The sequence below is a fragment of the Amphiura filiformis genome, chromosome 1 (genome assembly GCF_039555335.1).
Source record: "Amphiura filiformis chromosome 1, Afil_fr2py, whole genome shotgun sequence".
Lineage (NCBI taxonomy): Eukaryota > Metazoa > Echinodermata > Ophiuroidea > Amphilepidida > Amphiuridae > Amphiura > Amphiura filiformis.
Genome location: NC_092628.1, coordinates 62,274,471 through 62,294,234, shown reverse-complemented (window position 1 = coordinate 62,294,234; position 19,764 = coordinate 62,274,471). Strand labels below are relative to the sequence as shown.

Here is a 19,764-nt window from a genome sequence, read left to right as displayed (position 1 = left end):
CATTTAGCGGTAACTTAGCGGTGCGCCTGTAGAAACACGCTCTTTCTCGCAGAATTCCTTAAGATTTGAAGGTGGTTTGCCATGCACAAATAAAAATCCTCTATCTTCATGGTCATTCAGCTTGTAGGTAATAATTTGTGCTCCAGGATGACCAATGCCATACTCTATAAATTCACCCTGACCCTTCCCAGATTTGAACCTGTAGTTTTTCAGAGGAAATCCAATGCAGACATCCGAACTAACAGGTTGATGTGTGGTTCGATACTCGGCAGTCAATTTGGAGTAGTACCCGTCACCTATCACAACGAGGGGAGCTCGGATTTCCTGTAAGTATTGGTCAGAATAATGAGTATCATACATTGTAGTGCTGTGCAAAGTTTTACTGAAATCATTGTCAAGTACTCTTGTTGAAAAGGACAGTTTTTACGAAGGAATTCAGAGTTAAAGCCTTAATGTACGATTTCCGTCAAATTTTAATTTTGTTATTCTTTATTCAAAATGTTGAAATAATAATAGTAATAACTGCCGGGAAGGGTTGCTGTCCATTTTAAGTTGAAATAACAATCAATGGAGAAACATATCCCTAGTAAGATCTCTAGATCTAGTGCCAATCAGCCTTGGATTACTCCTCCTATTAAACATATGATCAGAAAGAAGGCGAGAATGTACCAGAAAGCAAAAACATCCAATTCCAGAACTGATTGGGATCAGTTCAAGACTTTTAGAAAGACTGTGCAGAAAAAGATCCGTGCATCATACTGGTCCTATACCAAACGTATGTTGAATGATCCTGAAGATAAACATAACAAACAGTTCTGGCGCTTTATCAAAGCCAAACGTCAAGACAGTACTGGCACATCGCCTCTGACACACAACGGTAGGACAGTCTCTGACAGCAAGGGAAAAGTGTCATACATTGTAGGGCTGTGCAAAATTTTACTGAAATCATTGTCAAGTACTCTTGTTGAAAAGGACAGTTTTTACGAAGGAATTTCGAGTTAAAGCCCTTATGTACGATTTCCGTCAAATTTTAATTTTGTTATTCTCTATTCAAAATGTTGAAATAATAATAGTAATAACTGCCGGGAAGGGTTGCTGTCCATTTTAAGTTGAAATAACAAGGTAAAGTGAAAGAAACCCCACTGGTTATTTTGGCCATTTAACATGCAGTTCTATGGGAGGATATATTATCATAATTTTTTGAATTATGATAATATGTCGAACTTTGCTCTGTTGACCTACAAAGACAACAAATTTGGCCGATTCCATTTAGGTGCAAGTTGGGACATGTGTAAACATTACAAATATACAAAAAAATCAGGTTTGAAAAAAATTAACCAATATCATATTATAAGATCGTACATTCTGGATTTAAGTAAACAATGACAGAAAGCGGCCTGACAACAGCAGATAACTAAGGAAGTAACACTGATCATAAGCCTATGCACTGATATAGCTCGATATTAAGTGGCATCAGAACCTTCGGGCTATATATGTCCAGATTTAGTAATTTTACTTAAATAATAAGTTTATTTCTGCATGGTAATAGGCCTACATTGATCTTATAATAACTGACCGTCGTTTTATCTTTTCAGTTTCTGTTTCTGTATCCGTTTTCGAAAGTCATTGTTGTTCTGAATTGGTAGCCTCCCAGGTGTGACCAATCTTTTATTCTAGCCTTTTGTCACTTACTAATAATTTGAAGCAAGTCAATAGTCGTATTCGTTTCCGTAAGTTATATTAATTTCTGACATGAAAACCTGAGATGAGAGGGTTGGTGCTAAAAAAGCTAGACAAAAGAAGAGTCTACATTTTACGGTCCTAAATTCGCGGTAAGTTGTACGGCTTCAATTGACTTGCGTTATTCTTACGCGTAGGCGTGAGTGGCTCGTAAAAATAGTCTAGCATTGAATATACTAACCATGTTGCCAAGTTATAAGCAAAAGTCTTTCATATTGGCGATGAAACGAGCGTCTGAAATAGCCAAATATCTCCAAATGAGGCGCGTACAAGTGTCGATTTGGTAATCATGTTTTATATTGAAATGCAATACAAAAGAATTGCATTGGAGCAGAGATAATTTATTCTATTCATTCGTAACAATGGCAAGCAAATCTGATAATTGGTTGGGCCTATAGACGAATCATACTGCAGTTACTGTCCGTTTTCCTATACACAGTGCTCTTACCATTGACGCGTAACCTCTACAAATAGTGTATGATAGAAGTATGGGTAATTGCCTAGTTAACGTCGCTGTGTGAAAAATAACCGGCCAATATTAAAAGTACTCTTCTAAAATTCTAGAAAATATAGTTTTGTAACATGTCCTAAATTTTTAGCTAATTTAGATGTTTGGAAATACTCGCACTTTGGTGTTTTAGTGTATGTTATAGGTAATAGTACATTGCCTAGTTAACGTCGCTGTGTGAAAAATAACCGGCCAATATTAAAAGTACTGTTCTGAAATTCTAGAAAATATAGTTTTGTAACATGTCCTAAATTTTCAGCTAATTTAGGTGTTTGGAAATATTTGCACTTTGGTGTTTTAGGAAGGATATGTAAACGACAGATAACACCAAAAAATATGAAGAAATTATTTCCAAACCGTGTTACGGCCCACAGCCATTATGTTTCTCATTTTCAAGAATGTGGTTAACAATATGCACAGTATTGTCTCATTTCGTGAACAAATGCCACACATTAATTGGTACCTTGCGTTTGCTTTATATTCGTTCACCCAACTGAAACTATAATACTAGCTCATTGCTCATCACACAGGTAAAACAGACACATGTGTGTGTGGATTTAACCAGAGAAGATCTGATGTAACATAGTTGAGCTGTTTTCAATGAGTGTTATCTTGGTTTAATAGCTTTTAATGGGGTTTAAGTCCTGCAAAGGTCGTGGTGAATTCTACTGTAGACATGACTGCATCATGTCCAATTTCACACATTCCTACACCTCAATGGCAGCCATAGCTGGTCCCCCCAGTCGTGAGTTACGCTATTTGTCCATCCCGGTTCTGATATTGAAAGCAACCCAGGTCCACGTAAGATTGTTTACCATGTTTACCCATGCATGATTTGTGGTAAGGCTGCCAAGTGGGGTCAGAGAGCAATCGAATGTGAAGAGTGCACTGAATGGTTCCACGCCAGTTGCATGAACATGGCCAATGAAGTGTACGAACCCATTTGTAACACTAATATTACATGGATTTGCTGCTCCTTTGTCTTACCAAACCTGTCTCCCTCAGCATCGTTTGCTAGCTCATTTAGCATTTCGACTTCAAACTCCTTCATTGGGTTATCCGGTTCGCATATCCACGACGACGACTTGTCATCAACATTATCGTGCTCCATTGCATCAGAGGAGCCCACTTCACCTTTGGCTTCTTCATCACCAAAAATCCCAAATGCAAACAAGAAGCAAAGCAGGCATGCAAATCAATCATGCAAAAGAAAGAGTAAACTGAGAACTTTACTCGTCAACTGTGACACAATTACGAACTAGAGTCAACAGACGCTGAATACAAGCCGCAATTTGACCCCTATAACTTGACCCCTGGGTTACGGATGGGGTCAACTGCTCTTACATTGTGCTTAGGATGTCATAAGAAATATTCCTGGTGAATTTCAGCTTAATCGGAACTTAAACATGGATTTTGATTTTTTTAAATTTTTGATTGACCTTTTGACCCCCTTAATGACCTTTGACCTCAATGAAAAAAAAAAACCTATGTACACAGACAAAATGCATTGTTCTAATTTTAATTTAAAAATTCTACTTTGTTCAGTTGTCGAGATAAAAATTCTTGAAGTTATTTAGTTAAAAACAGGAAGTGACCCCTTAATGACCTTTGACCCCCAAAATAAAAATACTATGCATACATCAGGTAACACTGATTCGTTCATGTATGATGGTTATATTACTCTGGTCTGTTTACATTTTGAGATAAAATTTTTTGAACTTTTGGTTTTTGACCGAAGTAACCCCTTAATGACCTTTGACCCCAAAACTGTAGGCATCCTAAAGACCCTGGCTAGTAGCAATGCATGTGTGCTAATGGCGACTCTCTGCTATATAATTTGTAAAGACAGTGATTTTTTGAATATTTTTAGCTTTCAGACCGAAATGACCCCTTAATGACCTTTGACCTCAATTCTTTTTAGGAAGTTTTAAGCACTGCCACATGTTGATTCATATGCATGAGTCACATGATCATTGCATAAAATTTGTGGAAGGAGTAGCATTTTTTGTGAAATCACATTTTTGACCATTATAGCTAGGTCAAAGGTCACAGCGAGGTCAAAGTCAAATGGAAGGTTTGGCCTAGCCCAATGGTCATTTGGGTCAACTTTGGTTGAAATCTGTCAATCCCTTGCGGAGCTACATGCAGTTGATTGCGGTTGCCAGAAGAAAGAAAGAACTAGATCTGGTTACAGATCTGGACCTAGCCGGAGCCGGAAATGGCAGTCTTCAAGTTTATGGACATCTCATACCATTAATGGTGCATCACTGTAGCATGTAGGGGCTTTATCCGTCTTCCATAGGCTGAGATATAGCTACTTTCCGTAATTTTAAACATTTTTTTGCAAATTTGACGTTTTGACCTCCTTAATGACCTTTGACCCCAATACAAAAAAAAACCTAATATACACCACGAAAATGCATTGTTACAGTTTAAATAAAAAAAATCTGCTATGCTTAGTTTTGGAGATAAAAATTCTTGAAGTTATTTAGCTTTAAACCGGAAATGACGTCTAAATGACCTTTGACCAAAAAATAAAAATACCATGCTCACATCGGGTAACACTAATGCATATATGAAGTTTATGCAACTCTGCTCTGGTTACGTTTTGAGATAAAAAAAAAATGAACATATTTGATGATTTTTGGTTTTTGACCGGAAGCGACCCTTAATGACCTTTGACTTCAAAACTGTAGAGAGCCGAAAGACCCTGGTTGATAGCAATGTATGTGTGCTAATGACAACACTCTGCTATGTAATTTGTAAAAACAGTGATTTTTGAATATTTTTAGCTTTCAGACCGGAAATGACCCCTTAATGACCTTTGACCCAAATTCTGTGAATAATTTATAGGCACTGGATATAGCTGATGCATATGTGCAAGTGACGTCATTGTAGGATGTAACATGTAGGAGAAGAAGCACTTTGAAGATATTTGGTTTTATACCGGAAATGACCCCTTAATGACCTTTGACCCCAAATTTGTGAATATCCTATAGACACTGGATATAGCCGATGCATATGTGCAAGTGACGTCATTGTAGGATGTAACATGTAGGAGAAGAAGCATTTTGAAATTTGTTGCCAGAAGAAAGAAGAAAGAACTAGATCTGGTTACAGATCTGGACCTAGCCGGGGCCGGAAATGCCCGTCTTAACTTAAAGTTTGACCTTTGACCTGATATTGTGGACATCTAACACCGTTAATGGAGCTTCACTGTAGCATGTAGGGGCTTTATCCGTCTTCCATATGCTGATATACAGCTACTTTTCTGTAATTTTAAACTTTTTTTGCAAATTTGACGTTTTGACCTCCTTAATGACCTTTGACCCCAATATAAAAAAAAAAAAATTATATACACCGAGAAAATGCATTGTTACAGTTTAAATTAAAAAAATCAACTATGCTTAGTTATGGAGATAAAAATTCTTGAAGTTATTTAGCTTAAAACCGGAAATGACGTCTAAATGACCTTTGACCAAAAAAATAAAAATACCGTGCATACATCGGGTAACACTAATGCATATATGAAGTTTATGTCACTCTGGTTTGGTTACGTTTTGAGATTTAAAAAAATGAACATATTTGATGATTTTTGGTTTTTGACCGGAAGCGACCCCTTAATGACCTTTGACCCCGAAACTGTAGACACCCCAAAGACCCTGGTTGGTAGCAATGCATGTGTGCTAATGACAACACTCTGCTATGTAATTTGTAAAAACAGTGATTTTTAAATATTTTTAGCTTTCAGACCGGAAATGACCCCTTAATGACCTTTGACCCAAATTCTGTGAATAAGTTATAGGCACTGGATATAGCCGATGCATATGTGTAAGTGACATCATCGTACTATGTAATTTGTGGCAGAAGAAGCATTTTAGAGTAAAATTGCATTTTGCCATTGTGAGCAGGTCAAAGGTCAAATGGAGTCCAATGTCATGTCACATGTGGGGACATGGTCAGTGGTGATTGTGACCAAGTATGGTCAAAATCAGTCAAAGCATAACAGAGCTGGGGCTAAACGTGGCAAGTCACGCAAAATGTCACGTGTTGCCAGAAGAAGAAAGATCCGATAGCATCCCAAGACCTAGCCGGTGTCCCGGCTAGGTAAGAAAGATCCGATAGCATCACAAGACCTAGCCGGTGTCCCGGCTAGGTAAAGAACAAGATCTGGCTGCGGTCGCCTGCGACCGCGAGCATGCACAACCGCCAGGTATTTTAGAAGGTATTTTGTTTAACACCGGAAGTGACCCCTCATAACCTTTGACCCTAAATAAAAATCAATAATGTAAACGAGATCTGATTGCGTTCGCCTGCGACCGCGAGGATGCACAGCCAGCAGTGACAAATGAGTTATGACTCCGAATCTGTGAGAACCGGAAGTGATCCCTAATTACCTTTGACCCCGCAAAAATATTACATAGTGCTTAGGATGTCATAAGGAATATTCCTGGTGAATTTTCAGCTTTATCGGAACTTATACATGGATTATGATTTTTTAAATTTATGATTGACCTTTTGACCCCTTTAATGACCTTTGACCTCAATGAAAATAAAACCTTATATACAACGACAAAATGCATTGTTCCACTTTTAATTAAAAAATTCTACTATGTTTAGTTGTTGAGATAAAAATTCTTGAAGTTATTTAGCTAAAACAGGAAGTTACCCCTTAATGACCTTTGACCCCCAAAATAAAAAATACCATGCATACACCATGTAACACTAATTCATGTATGATGGGTATATTACTCTGGTTTGTTTACATTTTGAGATAAAAAAATGTAAACTTTTTGATAATTTTGGTTTTTGACCGGAAGTAACCCCTTAATGACCTTTGACCCCAAAACTGTAGGCATCCTAAAGACCCTAGATAATAGCGATGCATGTGTGCTAATGGCGACTCTCTGCTATGTAATTTGTAAAGACAGTGATTTTTTGAATATTTTTACAAATTTTTCAGACTTTTACCGGAAGTGACCCCTTAATGACCTTTGATTCCAATTTTGTGGTATAACTTTTAGACACTGGCTATAGATGATGCATGTGTGTAAGTGACGTCACGGTGCTATGTAATATGTGGGAGGAGTAGCATTTTAGTGAAAATCCAAGTTTTGGCCATTGACCGGAAGTGGATGACATTTGACCGGAAGTTGATCATGTGACATCTGTGGCACCACCAAACGGTTATACTGACCAAGTATGGTCAACATGCCTGAAAGCATGTGGCTACGATGGCTGATCATAGTGTTGACAGAAGAAAGAAAGAAAGAAAGAACAAGATCTGGCTGCGGTCGCCTGCGACCGCAGCCACAACCGGTATTTTAGAAGGTATTTTGTTTAACACCGGAAGTGACCCCTCATAACCTTTGACCCTAAATAAAAATCAATAATGTAAACGAGATCTGATTGCGTTCGCCTGCGACCGCGAGGATGCACAGCCAGCAGTGACAAATGAGTTATGACTCCGAATCTGTGAGAACCGGAAGTGATCCCTTAATTACCTTTGACCCCGCAAAAATATTACATAGTGCTTAGGATGTCATAAGGAATATTCCTGGTGAATTTTCAGCTTTATCGGAACTTATACATGGATTATGATTTTTTTTAAATTTATGATTGACCTTTGACCCCTTTAATGACCTTTGACCTCAATGAAAATAAAACCTTATATACAACGACAAAATGCATTGTTCCACTTTTAATTAAAAAATTCTACTATGTTTAGTTGTTGAGATAAAAATTCTTGAAGTTATTTAGCTAAAACAGGAAGTTACCCCTTAATGACCTTTGACCCCAAAAATAAAAAATACCATGCATACACCATGTAACACTAATTCATGTATGATGGGTATATTACTCTGGTTTGTTTACATTTTGAGATAAAAAAATTTAAACTTTTTTGATAATTTTGGTTTTTGACCGGAAGTAACCCCTTAATGACCTTTGACCCAAAAACTGTAGGCATCCTAAAGACCCTAGATAATAGCGATGCATGTGTGCTAATGGCGACTCTCTGCTATGTAATTTGTAAAGACAGTGATTTTTGAATATTTTTACAAATTTTTCAGACTTTTACCGGAAGTGACCCCTTTATGACCTTTGATTCCAATTTTGTGGTATAACTTTTAGACACTGGCTATAGATGATGCATGTGTGTAAGTGACGTCACGGTGCTATGTAATATGTGGGAGGAGTAGCATTTTTAGTGAAAATCCAAGTTTTGGCCATTGACCGGAAGTGGATGACATTTGACCGGAAGTTGATCATGTGACATCTGTGGCACCACCAAACGGTTATACTGACCAAGTATGGTCAACATGCCTGAAAGCATGTGGCTACGATGGCTGATCATAGTGTTGACAGAAGAAAGAAAGAAGAAGAAGAAGAAGAACGCGGTAAAAAGAATGCACATCGCCGATGGCGGATGTGCAAAGAAGAAGAAGAACGCGGTAAAAAGAATGCACATCGCCGATGGCGGATGTGCAAAGAAAGAAGAAAGAATTGAGAAGAGACAGAACAAGCCGACATCCGTCGTCGGCTTGTAATAAGGTTCCTGATTTGCAAGCCATGATAGATACCCACAATCCTGACATCATAGTGGGCACCGAGTCAAAGCTTGATGGTTCTATTTTGAGTTCTGAGATCACCCCACCTGGTTTTAACATGGTTAGGAAAGATAGGAACAGGAATGGTGGTGGTATTTTTATAATGGTATTAAAGACCATCTGATTTTCACTGAAATGACCGTGCAAAGTGTTACCAATGCAGGACTTTTGTGCGGGATCAACATACCATTCAAGGATTGAAACCTCCAGAATCTAGTGGTTAATCCTGATCTGTTAAAACAGCTTGATGCTTCACTGGCAGAGATCCAATCCAAGTTCAAGTCTGCCATTATTATCATCTATGGTGACTTCAATTTGGACGGTATTGACTGGGTTAACAACATTGTCAAACCGTATGCAAAAGAATCCACTAAATGCCAATTTCTGAATATTTGCAATGAATATAATGGAGCAGCTAGTTTCTGAACCTACGAGAATTAGAGATCGGGCTAAAACTATATTGGATTTAATATTGACATCTCAATCAAACTTGTTGTTGTAGGTATCAGCGATCATGATGCTGTTGTAAGTGATGTTGATTTACATCCCACAATCAACAAGAAACAGCCGAGAAGAATCTTCATTTACAGCAAGGGAGATACAGAAGGCATGCGATTTGACTTCAAAGCGTTCATGATCATTTCTTCAGCGAACATTCTCAAAATACCACAGATGAGAATTGGCTTCTGCTGAAGAACTTTATCTTGCAATCAATGGAGAAACATATCCCTAGTAAGATCTCTAGATCTAGTGCCAATCAGCCTTGGATTACTCCTCCTATTAAACATATGATCAAAAGGCGAGAATGTACCAGAAAGCAAAAACATCCAATTCCAGAACTGATTCGGATCAGTTCAAGACTTTTAGAAAGACTGTGCAGAAAAAGATCCGTGCATCATACTGGTCCTATACCAACCGTATGTTGAATGATCCTGAAGATAAACATAACAAACAGTTCTGGCGCTTTATCAAAGCCAAACGTCAAGACAGTACTGGCACATGGCCTCTGACACACAACGGTAGGACAGTCTCTGACAGCAAGGGAAAAGCCAACATCTTAAATACACAATTCAAGTCAGTTTTTACTTCTGAACATCTGACCAATCTGCCATCAATGGGTGAATCTCCTTTCCCAGAAGTCCAAAACATCAAGGTTTCAGTGGAAGGTGTTTATAAACAGCTGAAAGAGATTAATGTTACCAAGGCAACAGGCCCAGACTCAATTCAAGCGAGAATTCTGAAAGAGATGGCTCAGGAAATATCACCAATACTTGCCTCCCTCTTTCAGCAGTCACTTGATAGTGGTGAGATCCCTCATGACTGGCAGATCGCAAACATAGCCCCCATACACAAGAAAGGTGATCGCAGTGTTGCATTAATTACAGGCCAGTATCGCTTACATCTATATCATGTAAGATACTTGAACATATCATCTTTAGCCAAGTGATGGGCCATTATGACACTCACAACATCTTAATTGATAGTCAACATGGTTTTCGTCCTGATCACTCCTGCGAATCACAACTTATCATTACTGCTCATGACTTTGCCAAAACCCTTGATGAAAGCAGTTGATTCCATCATCCTTGACTTTTCCAAGGCTTTGACCTTGTTCCGCACCAAAGACTCCTCCTTAAACTACATCATTATGGAGTTCGTGGCTCTCTTTTGAAGTGGTTTACCAACTTCCTCACCAAAAGATCCCAACGAGTTGTCGTGGACGGCGAAGTTTCGGAGTGGACAGATGTTCTATCTGGAGTGCCCCAAGGCACAGTTCTGGGACCACTTTTATTTCTCACCTTCAGTAATGATATATCAGATTCCATCTCATCATCCATTCGTCTATTCGCTGATGATTGTCTGTTGTATCGGCCTATCAACTCTGAGGATGACTGCAGAATGACCTAGATATGCTGCAATCATGGACAAGAAAATGGCAGATGAGGTTCAACTCAGACAAGTGCCATGTGATGCAAGTTTCCCACCGTATCAACAACATCAGTTTTGATTACCACCTTGGCGAAGACGTTTTGACATCCGTAGATGAACATCCTTACCTAGGATTGACCTTCACATCAAAGCTTTTTTTTTTGATTTTGATTTGTTCGGGTTTTGACAACCCTGGATAACCCAAGAAAGCCTCTATTGAAGCTTATTTCCATTGGGGTCCATCTGAACACCGGGACGGGTTGGGAACAGTCAGGGGTTAACACCCTACTCTTTTCGAAACTGGCTGCGAGATACATGTACAGGTATGACTCTCTGCACACGGGACCGACGGCTTAACGTCCCCTCCGAAGGACGGAGTACTTTCATGATTCATTTACCCAATTCTAAATGAACCATGGGGAGAGCGGAAGTCTGAATTTAATCTACAGATGTTGCCAATTAATTTCAGACTTTTTTTTTCCAAGTCAATATCCCAGCAAATCGCCACCGCCGGGAATCGAACCCGGGACCTCATGCACTAAAGGCAAGTACCCTAACCATTGCGCCACGCTCTCCCTTAAGTCTGGAAGACTCACATCTCAAACATCACCCTCAAAGCCAACCGGATGCTAGGGCTCATCAAGAGGAATCTGAAACACTGCGACCCAAAGTTAAAAGACAATGCGTACATCTCCCTTGTCAGGCCCCATCTGGAATATTGCTCCACTGTGTGGAATCCCCACCATCAAACTACCATCAACCAGGTTAAAACCATCCAGAGGAGAGCTGCCAGATTTGTACAGAATGTGTACCAGCGTACTGAGAGTGTAATAGCATTACTCCAGAACTTGCAATGGGCCTCACTTCAATCCAGAAGGGAATCAGCCATCAAGATCATGATGTACAAGATCAGCAACAACCTCATCGCCATTGACAAAGACCTGTCCCTAAACCAGATGGTCAACACCAGACTTAGATCTTACCATCCAGCCAGATACCAACTTCTCACCACACACTCCACCAAAGACATTTACAAATTCTCCTTCATGCCCACAGCAGTAAGGCTTTGGAATGCTCTCCCTCCAGACGTCATCATAGCTCCATCATTGGACGTCTTCAGGGCTCGTGTCTCTGCCAGCTAGCTCCGCGGAGGTAGTTTTTACTCGCACCTGTAAAATAGCGCACAACCTTTCACCAGCTTCACATGCACCTAAGTTTTCACCTCAGCTTCACATCCAGAAGTGGACTTTGCTGAGTATCAGCGTAGATGTAGATGTAGGTCCATCCCACCTAAAATGTGAAATGATGTGGCCTTGGCGGGGATATTAATCTGCATTCCATCACCCGTGAATGATGAAAGTTTACAACACAATACAATTCAACATTGATTTTTAAGGGGGTACTACACCCATTGCATTTTTTTTGCGTTTTTTTGCATTTTGTGAAGAAATGAGAAAAAAAAATTGGACAAAGTGGCATGCAAATTGAAGGGGCAAATCTTCTCGATCTATTGGTGGCATCGGTATCAATGTAGCTTACATGCTTTTAACATGTTTAAAGGTAGAAGCCAAAAGGTGGTACATCACTGATGTTTTAAATTCACTTCATTCACTTCAATAGCATACTATCAACAGATTTCGTTAAAATTTTGGATATGTGTTGCTAACGCATCAGAGAAATAATGTTGATATGTAAAATGGGAATAAGTTGTTCCTGATTTCTTTTATGACTTCATAAAAGTCGTACCATTGTATCGAACAAAGGGGTTCCGCCATTAAATTGGTCACTGATCCGACATCATAACGCTTTACACAACAGGCGAGTACCAATAAGTGACCACAATACATTCATGTGTAAGGGCGGTCATGTGTAAAGTGGTACCATTGTTCATACTTATCCCAAATGTGTGCTTGTGCGGGTCTAAAGTCTATAAAGGAGGCTTTAGCTGTCGATGTAATCTTCTTTATTACTCACCTGACTGAGTGGGAGAGGACAAAAAGGAAAGAAAGGAAGGGGGAGAAGGGAAGAGAGAGAAGGGGAGCGAGGGAGTGATAAAGTTAGTGTAGGCCTAGGAAAGAATAAGTACAGAGAAAGAAAAGACAAGAAAATAAATGTAATAGAAACTAAACACATAATAGCACTAAGCAGCCATTCGATGACCCTCAACATGTGCTCAATGCCGTTTTTGCGTTACGTAATTAAAACGCCCAGTCCGATGTATTTCGCACCTGCCAAACACAAGTCACCCAATTTCGAAAACGGGACGTTGAATGTACACTCTCATGAATATTGATTCGCAACATTTTCCAATAACAGCGCTCTAATCGAAAAGACTGAGCGTTGGAATTACCTGTATGACAGCATCATCCTTCTTCTTATATCTGACACCAACCACACGTCCGTTCTCTTTAATCAGTTCCTTACCCACAGCTTCTATAACGGTTACTCTGCACGTAACAATAGAGAAAAAAATCATTTGATTTAAATGCGCATCAGTTGTTGGGAGTTGTCAGTTGTAGTACGCGCCAGTTCATTATACCCAATCAATGCAATTGCATTTAACGTTTGCTCTGATTAGTTGTCGATATCTAAGAGTGGCAGTGCCACCGACAAGTGGGGGTAAGGGGTGCGTTACGCTCGGGCCCGGGGTCTTAGTGGCCTGTAAAAGAGTAAAAAAGGCATACCTTACTAGGCCCGTACACTGAAAACATACAACTAGTCAGACAGCTGCTTGACTAGCTTTAAGCTAGGCTGGCTAGTCAAGCCGGCTTGACTAGCTTTAGGTTAGTCAAACCCGTAATTCAAACTTTAAAATCCGGCTTGACTATTAAACCCAAAGCTAGTCAAGCCTGCTTGACCAACGATATATATATGTAGAGCCCGACTAGTTTACGATATCTAACGGACAAACTAGTCATGCCGGCTAGACTAGCTTTAGGTTAGTCAAGCCGGCTTGATTAGCTTTAGGTTAGTCAAGTAGTCAAGCCGGCTTGACTAGCTTTAGGTTTATAGTCGAGCCGACTTGACTAACTCTAGGTTAGTACAGTTCCGTTAGTCCGGCTGCCAAACTCAATTTTGCCACAGAAGCTTGTTTTGGTGTCCATAGTTTTGTTTTGGATGGATATTGTTTCTCAAGACCACCAACTTCAAAAATAAGTTAACTGGACCCATATCAAAATATAATAGGTATCGGGATAGTATCTGATACTAATACCGGAATAGCACCCGCTACCTAGTGGGATATTAGTATCGGTATAGTATCCGGATATGTTTCACATGCAAATTTTTTGTCCATATATGGACATATAGTATCGGGATAGTATCCGATACTGTTACTGGGAGACACTGATAAATAGTATCGGAATAGTGTCCGATACTAATATCGGGATAGTACCTGATACTAGTATCGGGATAGTGTCTGATACTATTTGTTTCGCATGTAAATTGTTTTGCCCAAATATGGTCATAGAGATATGTCCAGAGATTTACATGGTATATGGACAAGGTCACTGGAAAATTTCAAATGATTATAGTTGTACATACATTAAATGTGAAATGTGTAGCAATTGATTATTGTACATACATGCAGCATTGAAATTTGTGGCAAAAAGCAATTTAAAATGTACACTATGTAGCTCAATTGCATGCTAAAACATATAATATACACATTCACATTTTAATATTGCATGCATTGAGCACCATTTTGTCTTGGGTGCAGAATTCAACATACTCCGTGGTTTGATATAGCCTGCATTGTACGATGTTCTTAAGCTTCATGCTTATCAAATTTAGATAAAATATAAAGTTCTGTTCAAAAACTGTCACCCAATACAACCATACTTGTATTGTGAAGCCCAGAAATAGAACACACTGTACATTCCTTGTACAACAGTATATATTATCCTTTGAATCAGAGGAACTCATTCCTTGCCTGTATAGCAATTTGGCTCCAACCGATATGGCAGTTATTCTAATTAGTCATGTGACATGGATTGGCGCCAGCTGAAAGCGGGTACTATTCCGATACTATATAGTATCAGATACTAGTATCGGAATAGTATCGGAATAGTACCACTATACCGATACTAGTATCTGCTAGCAGATACTTTCGGATAGCTCCAGAATACCTACCGGATACTATCCCGTATAGTAGCCGCAACTATACCGAACCTTTTCTTTTTGCTATGGGGAACTCTGTCAGCATTGAGCATTTTGACATATGGCGGGTCAAAGTTCACACAGAGGTCAAAATTCAAATTGCTCAAATGCTGTTCACCAAATTATTTCTCTTGTCATGGCGATCCAGAAAAAGTATACTTTTACCAATCTGTGACATACCCTTCTGGAGTTATAACCAAAAAAGGTCAAAGGTCACGATTTGACCTCCACAGGGGTCATCATAGAAAATCCATGCAGAAAAATAATAGTTTGTATTGTGTATGATGCTTCCTTACATGGTAAATGAGATCTTGATTTATATGAGGATCCCGGATGAGGATCCCAAACAGCGGAGCAGTATTCAATGGTAGGTCTGACCAGCGTATTGAAAGCTGATCGTTTGTTATTTCAACTCCCAAGTATGCATGCAAACTTGTTTCTTGCAGCGGTGAATCACCAAGCTTGTATTTGTGAGTGAAAATGTGCTTTGTAGCATGTGTAATTTTGAGAACCTGAATGAAATCTCATCTGCCAGGTTTTCGCCCATTTTGATAAAGTATCCAAATCCTGTTGCAACACTTGTGCATCTATATATATCATTCATGATTTCTTTATAGATGACACAATCGTCTGCAAATAGACGCACTTGAGACGATATATTTTCAGGGAGGTCATTAAATTTGTAATCCAACGGTGTGTGTTATTTTTGATACCAAAGTGATTTAATTTGAGCAAAACAGTCTCTACGCAGGACAACCGATTCTTTTGTTGTGCAAGGCTCACTCAGTCATTTAATGAGGCAATACAAACGATCGAATTTGGTGTTGAAATGAGCAAAATTTTGAGTTACACCTTTTCAATGTAAAATTAATTTTCTCGGCCAAATGCTCCGTTATTTTATTGTCTGCATATTTCAAACCTCTATCAAGTTCCTCTACATCATTTTGATGTTTTGATTTCTTCCTGAGCATCACATAGCTGACGCGATAATCCATCGAAGCGTGTTTTTATGTCAATGTCCATTTTGCATAGCATTGTGTATAGCTTGACCATATCGACCGCTGCGATAGAATGCTCAAGTGTACTCGTGCATAGTTCGCTGTTGTCATCCATCTCAGTGCAGCGGGAAGCAATATCAGATTCAAATTCCAAATTAATAACGCGCGATAAAAGTCATATAAATCCAAATTTTTCCCTTACGAATGATCACAAAATGATGCAAACAAATGTGTAACAGTAATAAGTCAAGCAAATAAGGTAAATGTCCTATAATAGCATGGCGGTCATTGATTGATCATATATTTTGCATGACTAACCTCACGGACTAACTTATTCCTATCAAACAACATCAAGTTAGACAAGTCATTCCAATCACAAATTAGTCTTGCAATTCATTACATGCTAGTCATGCAGGCTTGACTAGTTTATTGACATTAAAAGCTAGTAATGCAGTCTTAACAAGTTTGAGATGTGGGCTTGACTAACGTTCAATTATATCCAGCCTGCATGACTAGCCTCCTTGACTAGTTCAAAGCTAGTCACGGGACTGCATTAGACTAGCTTAGAATTGCATGACTAATGTTACGTTAGTCAAAATGGGCACCATCCTGACTAACTTAAAGTTAGTCGTTTACTAGTCATGCATACATGACTAACCATTAGAAAAAGTTAGAGGACATTTTCCATTCACCCGTGTGTGGTGAATTGACTACGTAATAATCACACACTCAAGGGTATAAGCCAATTGTACGTATCCACTCCTTTCGAAAGCCGTATCTTGCTAAACAACATGTATTTAGGCCAAAATATCACAATTAATATTGATTTGAATATGTTATCTTCATATTACATGCAAAAATAAATTTAAAAAATTAAAAAACCGACACAGGTACCTGATGTCATTTCAACCAAATATTTCACTGCTTCGTAATGGATGTGGATATGACGGCGTGATGCCATTTATACTACAGTTTATTCATAAAAATATCAAACTCACTCGATAGTATCGACCATAACGCATATTCTAGCCAAATTTGGACACCATCCGGCTATTTTCCCTATAGGTACCTTGCAATATTCATAAATATTGGTCATAATGCCAATAGTTGGCATTTGGAAAATACACAAATATTATCATGATTATACACATAAATATATACGCTAGAAATTCCCACACATGGAAAACAGCTAGCTCCTCTTTTGATGTTTACTGAGGTATGGCGAGTGTGGCCTTCAGCACGTAAAATTGGGAAAGCTATTTAGCTTAACAAAGGGTTAGTTCCCATTACACTGTGGAGCAAACTATTTGCATAGTTAATACACTAATTAAATCACGGCGAGATGTAAATTGGGTGATGATCTCATAGCTCATTACAGTTTGTCACTCGGTGTATTGCAACGTAACTGATCAAAGGGGCCCGTGCGTTCATTTTACCTCCGGGCCCGTAATAACTTTCTGCGGTGGCACTGCACCAGGGGCGTAAATCCATTTGTGAAAGTGGGGGGACACAATGAAAATTATTAGTCATTGATACTTCGCGCCCCCGCGACGTAGGGGGGGTGTCTGAAGTAAGAAACTTTTGCAAAATAAAGACCTAATTGAAGCCATTTGGTGGACCATTTTGGCACTATTATTGTGTAAAATTTTAGCTTGAAACAGCTGAAAAACTATGAAATGACGGCCTAACTTTTGGACAAGTCTTCACTAAAACAGAAGCGAAAGCGACCACTTGTTTATGTATACGCAGGGGGAAAAAAGTTGGAAAATTTTGCAAAATGAAGGTCCAATTGAAGTCATTTGGTGCATAATTTTTACACTGTTATCATAAAACAAACAAAAAGGGACCGAACTCAATTTGCAAAATTTTACATGAGATTTGAGATTCGGAATTATTACTAAAGCATGCATGGATTGATGTTGAAGTCAGCATTGAGTCCGTCTTAAAACTGACTTTGGTGATAAAATGTGACGGGCCCTGCATATCGACGGGCCCGCAGTACAGGCTTTTGGGCCGAGAACCCGCCTTCAAGCAATTTGCCCAAAATAATCACAGGCGTATAATATATTATACTTACGATCGACCCGGCTGTGCGGATTTTTAGGTATGGGCAGTGATGGGCCTACTCAATTACGTGCAATTTAACATTTTTCTTCTCTTTTCTCCCTTTCTCTCTTTTTCTCCCTTTCTCTTCTCTTTTCTCCTTTTCTCCTTTCTCTTCTCTCCTTTTTGGGGTGGGGACCAAAATATGGGGGGGCACATTTGATATTGTGTCCCCCCACTTTGAAAAGTGAGGGGGACGTGTCCCCCTGTCCCCCACCCGATTTACGCCCTTGCACTGCACGTGCACACAAAAATCGTCACAACAGGTACTGTTGTTGTTGTTTAATTTCATATTTCGACAAGCACCATATCTTTCAGCAATTGTAAACAAGCCATGTCTGACCTCTTAGTTATCTTAGTTGTAAATACTCAGTCTGGTATTATAAAAAGTTTGTTTCTTACGATTTTTGGGCGATAGCCGTCTTTCTCAGAGCATTAACAAGATATCCATGTCGCATCGTGATTCCTCCTGGTTTAGGATAGTGAACATAACCTGGTTCCCCTCCCAATCGGATGTCGAAAAATGTTATGCCTTTCACACGATTTCCATCGATGTCGTCTAGAATATCTACAGTTGACGAGGTTGACAAAAAAAAGGATATGTGAGTGAAGTGCTACTATTGAAAAAACGAACCAAAAACAAGTGGAGCTATCAACAATATACAGTATATTTTTCCGGTTAAATACCGTCTTAATATTTTTATAATCTAGAAATTACACGGGTAATATTTTTCAAATAATAACCTTTCATGTCCATTTCTTCCAAAGCATTGATACCGCCTGGTAAAAGCAATTCGCCTCGCATTGTTTCATCAGTACCCATATTTCTCTCTATCATAACGACCTTTTTGCCTTCCATGCCAAGCCTGGCGGCAAAACTTGCCCCCGTAATACCGCCACCAATTACCACTATATCAGAATCTGTACTTTGGAATTCTGGCGGCGGACTGAGCTGTGGAAAAAAATGACATTATAAAAAAAATAATAGAATGAGACAATATTATTCATAGAATGAGACATTTCATTACGTATTCTTTGTTTTCAACTATAATTCAATCGATATAAATACCGAGCTATTATATTATCCCGGCACAGCTCTAAATAGGCGAAAAAAAGGGCGGACAAAATTTGAGAAAGGTTTCAAATATTGTGAAGGGGTGGCAAAAATATCTCTTTTTTGAAGCCTCCCGGGTAGGAGATGCCACGGTACGCCACTGCGGGCCAGGGCTGCATCGGGGTTTTCACACATGATATACCACCTGGGGGCTTACAACGTGTTAGTCTAGTGGAAGAGCTCCATTTTGACCCCAGACTTGACATTTAGTATGGAATATTTTTTCGCAAATTTCCAAAACTGGTCTGGAAGAGGTCTGCATAAATCGCACGGGCTAAATATGAATTGGAGTGTGTCGGCCCCTAAACTAGGTTGTAGGTCGTGCCGGAACGCAATACCTGCATATCTGTTTATGGTTCAATAATCATGTTAGTGTTCCAATGCAGTATACAATGTTCGAAATCAAGTCTTGCATGAAAGACGTGAAACTTTACTTGTTTTGTAAGCTACAATTGTAAAATATATTATGGTGACAATTAATTTGGATAACTTAGGTGATTAGCTATTTTTGGCAAAATTTAGGCCAGACATTTTTAAGAGTTTCATGTTTGTTACGAGATTTTGCCTAGAAATATTTGTCATAATTTTCGCAAAATGTATGGTGCA

The 19,764-nt window shown here is 39.0% G+C and overlaps 1 protein-coding gene across 1 annotated transcript in view; it reads right to left on the bottom strand.

The window, feature by feature from the left end:
- LOC140150460 (squalene monooxygenase-like) overlaps positions 1 to 19,764 on the bottom strand; it is a 71,565-nt gene that overhangs the window by 43,652 nt on the left and 8,149 nt on the right. The window contains exons 3-6 of the mRNA XM_072172482.1: positions 18,789 to 18,996; positions 18,447 to 18,612; positions 13,136 to 13,232; positions 43 to 324 (exon numbers count right to left, since the gene is read on the bottom strand). Of these exons, the coding sequence (XP_072028583.1) occupies positions 43 to 324; positions 13,136 to 13,232; positions 18,447 to 18,612; positions 18,789 to 18,996 (753 nt within the window). The remainder of the gene's footprint in view (positions 1 to 42; positions 325 to 13,135; positions 13,233 to 18,446; positions 18,613 to 18,788; positions 18,997 to 19,764) is intronic.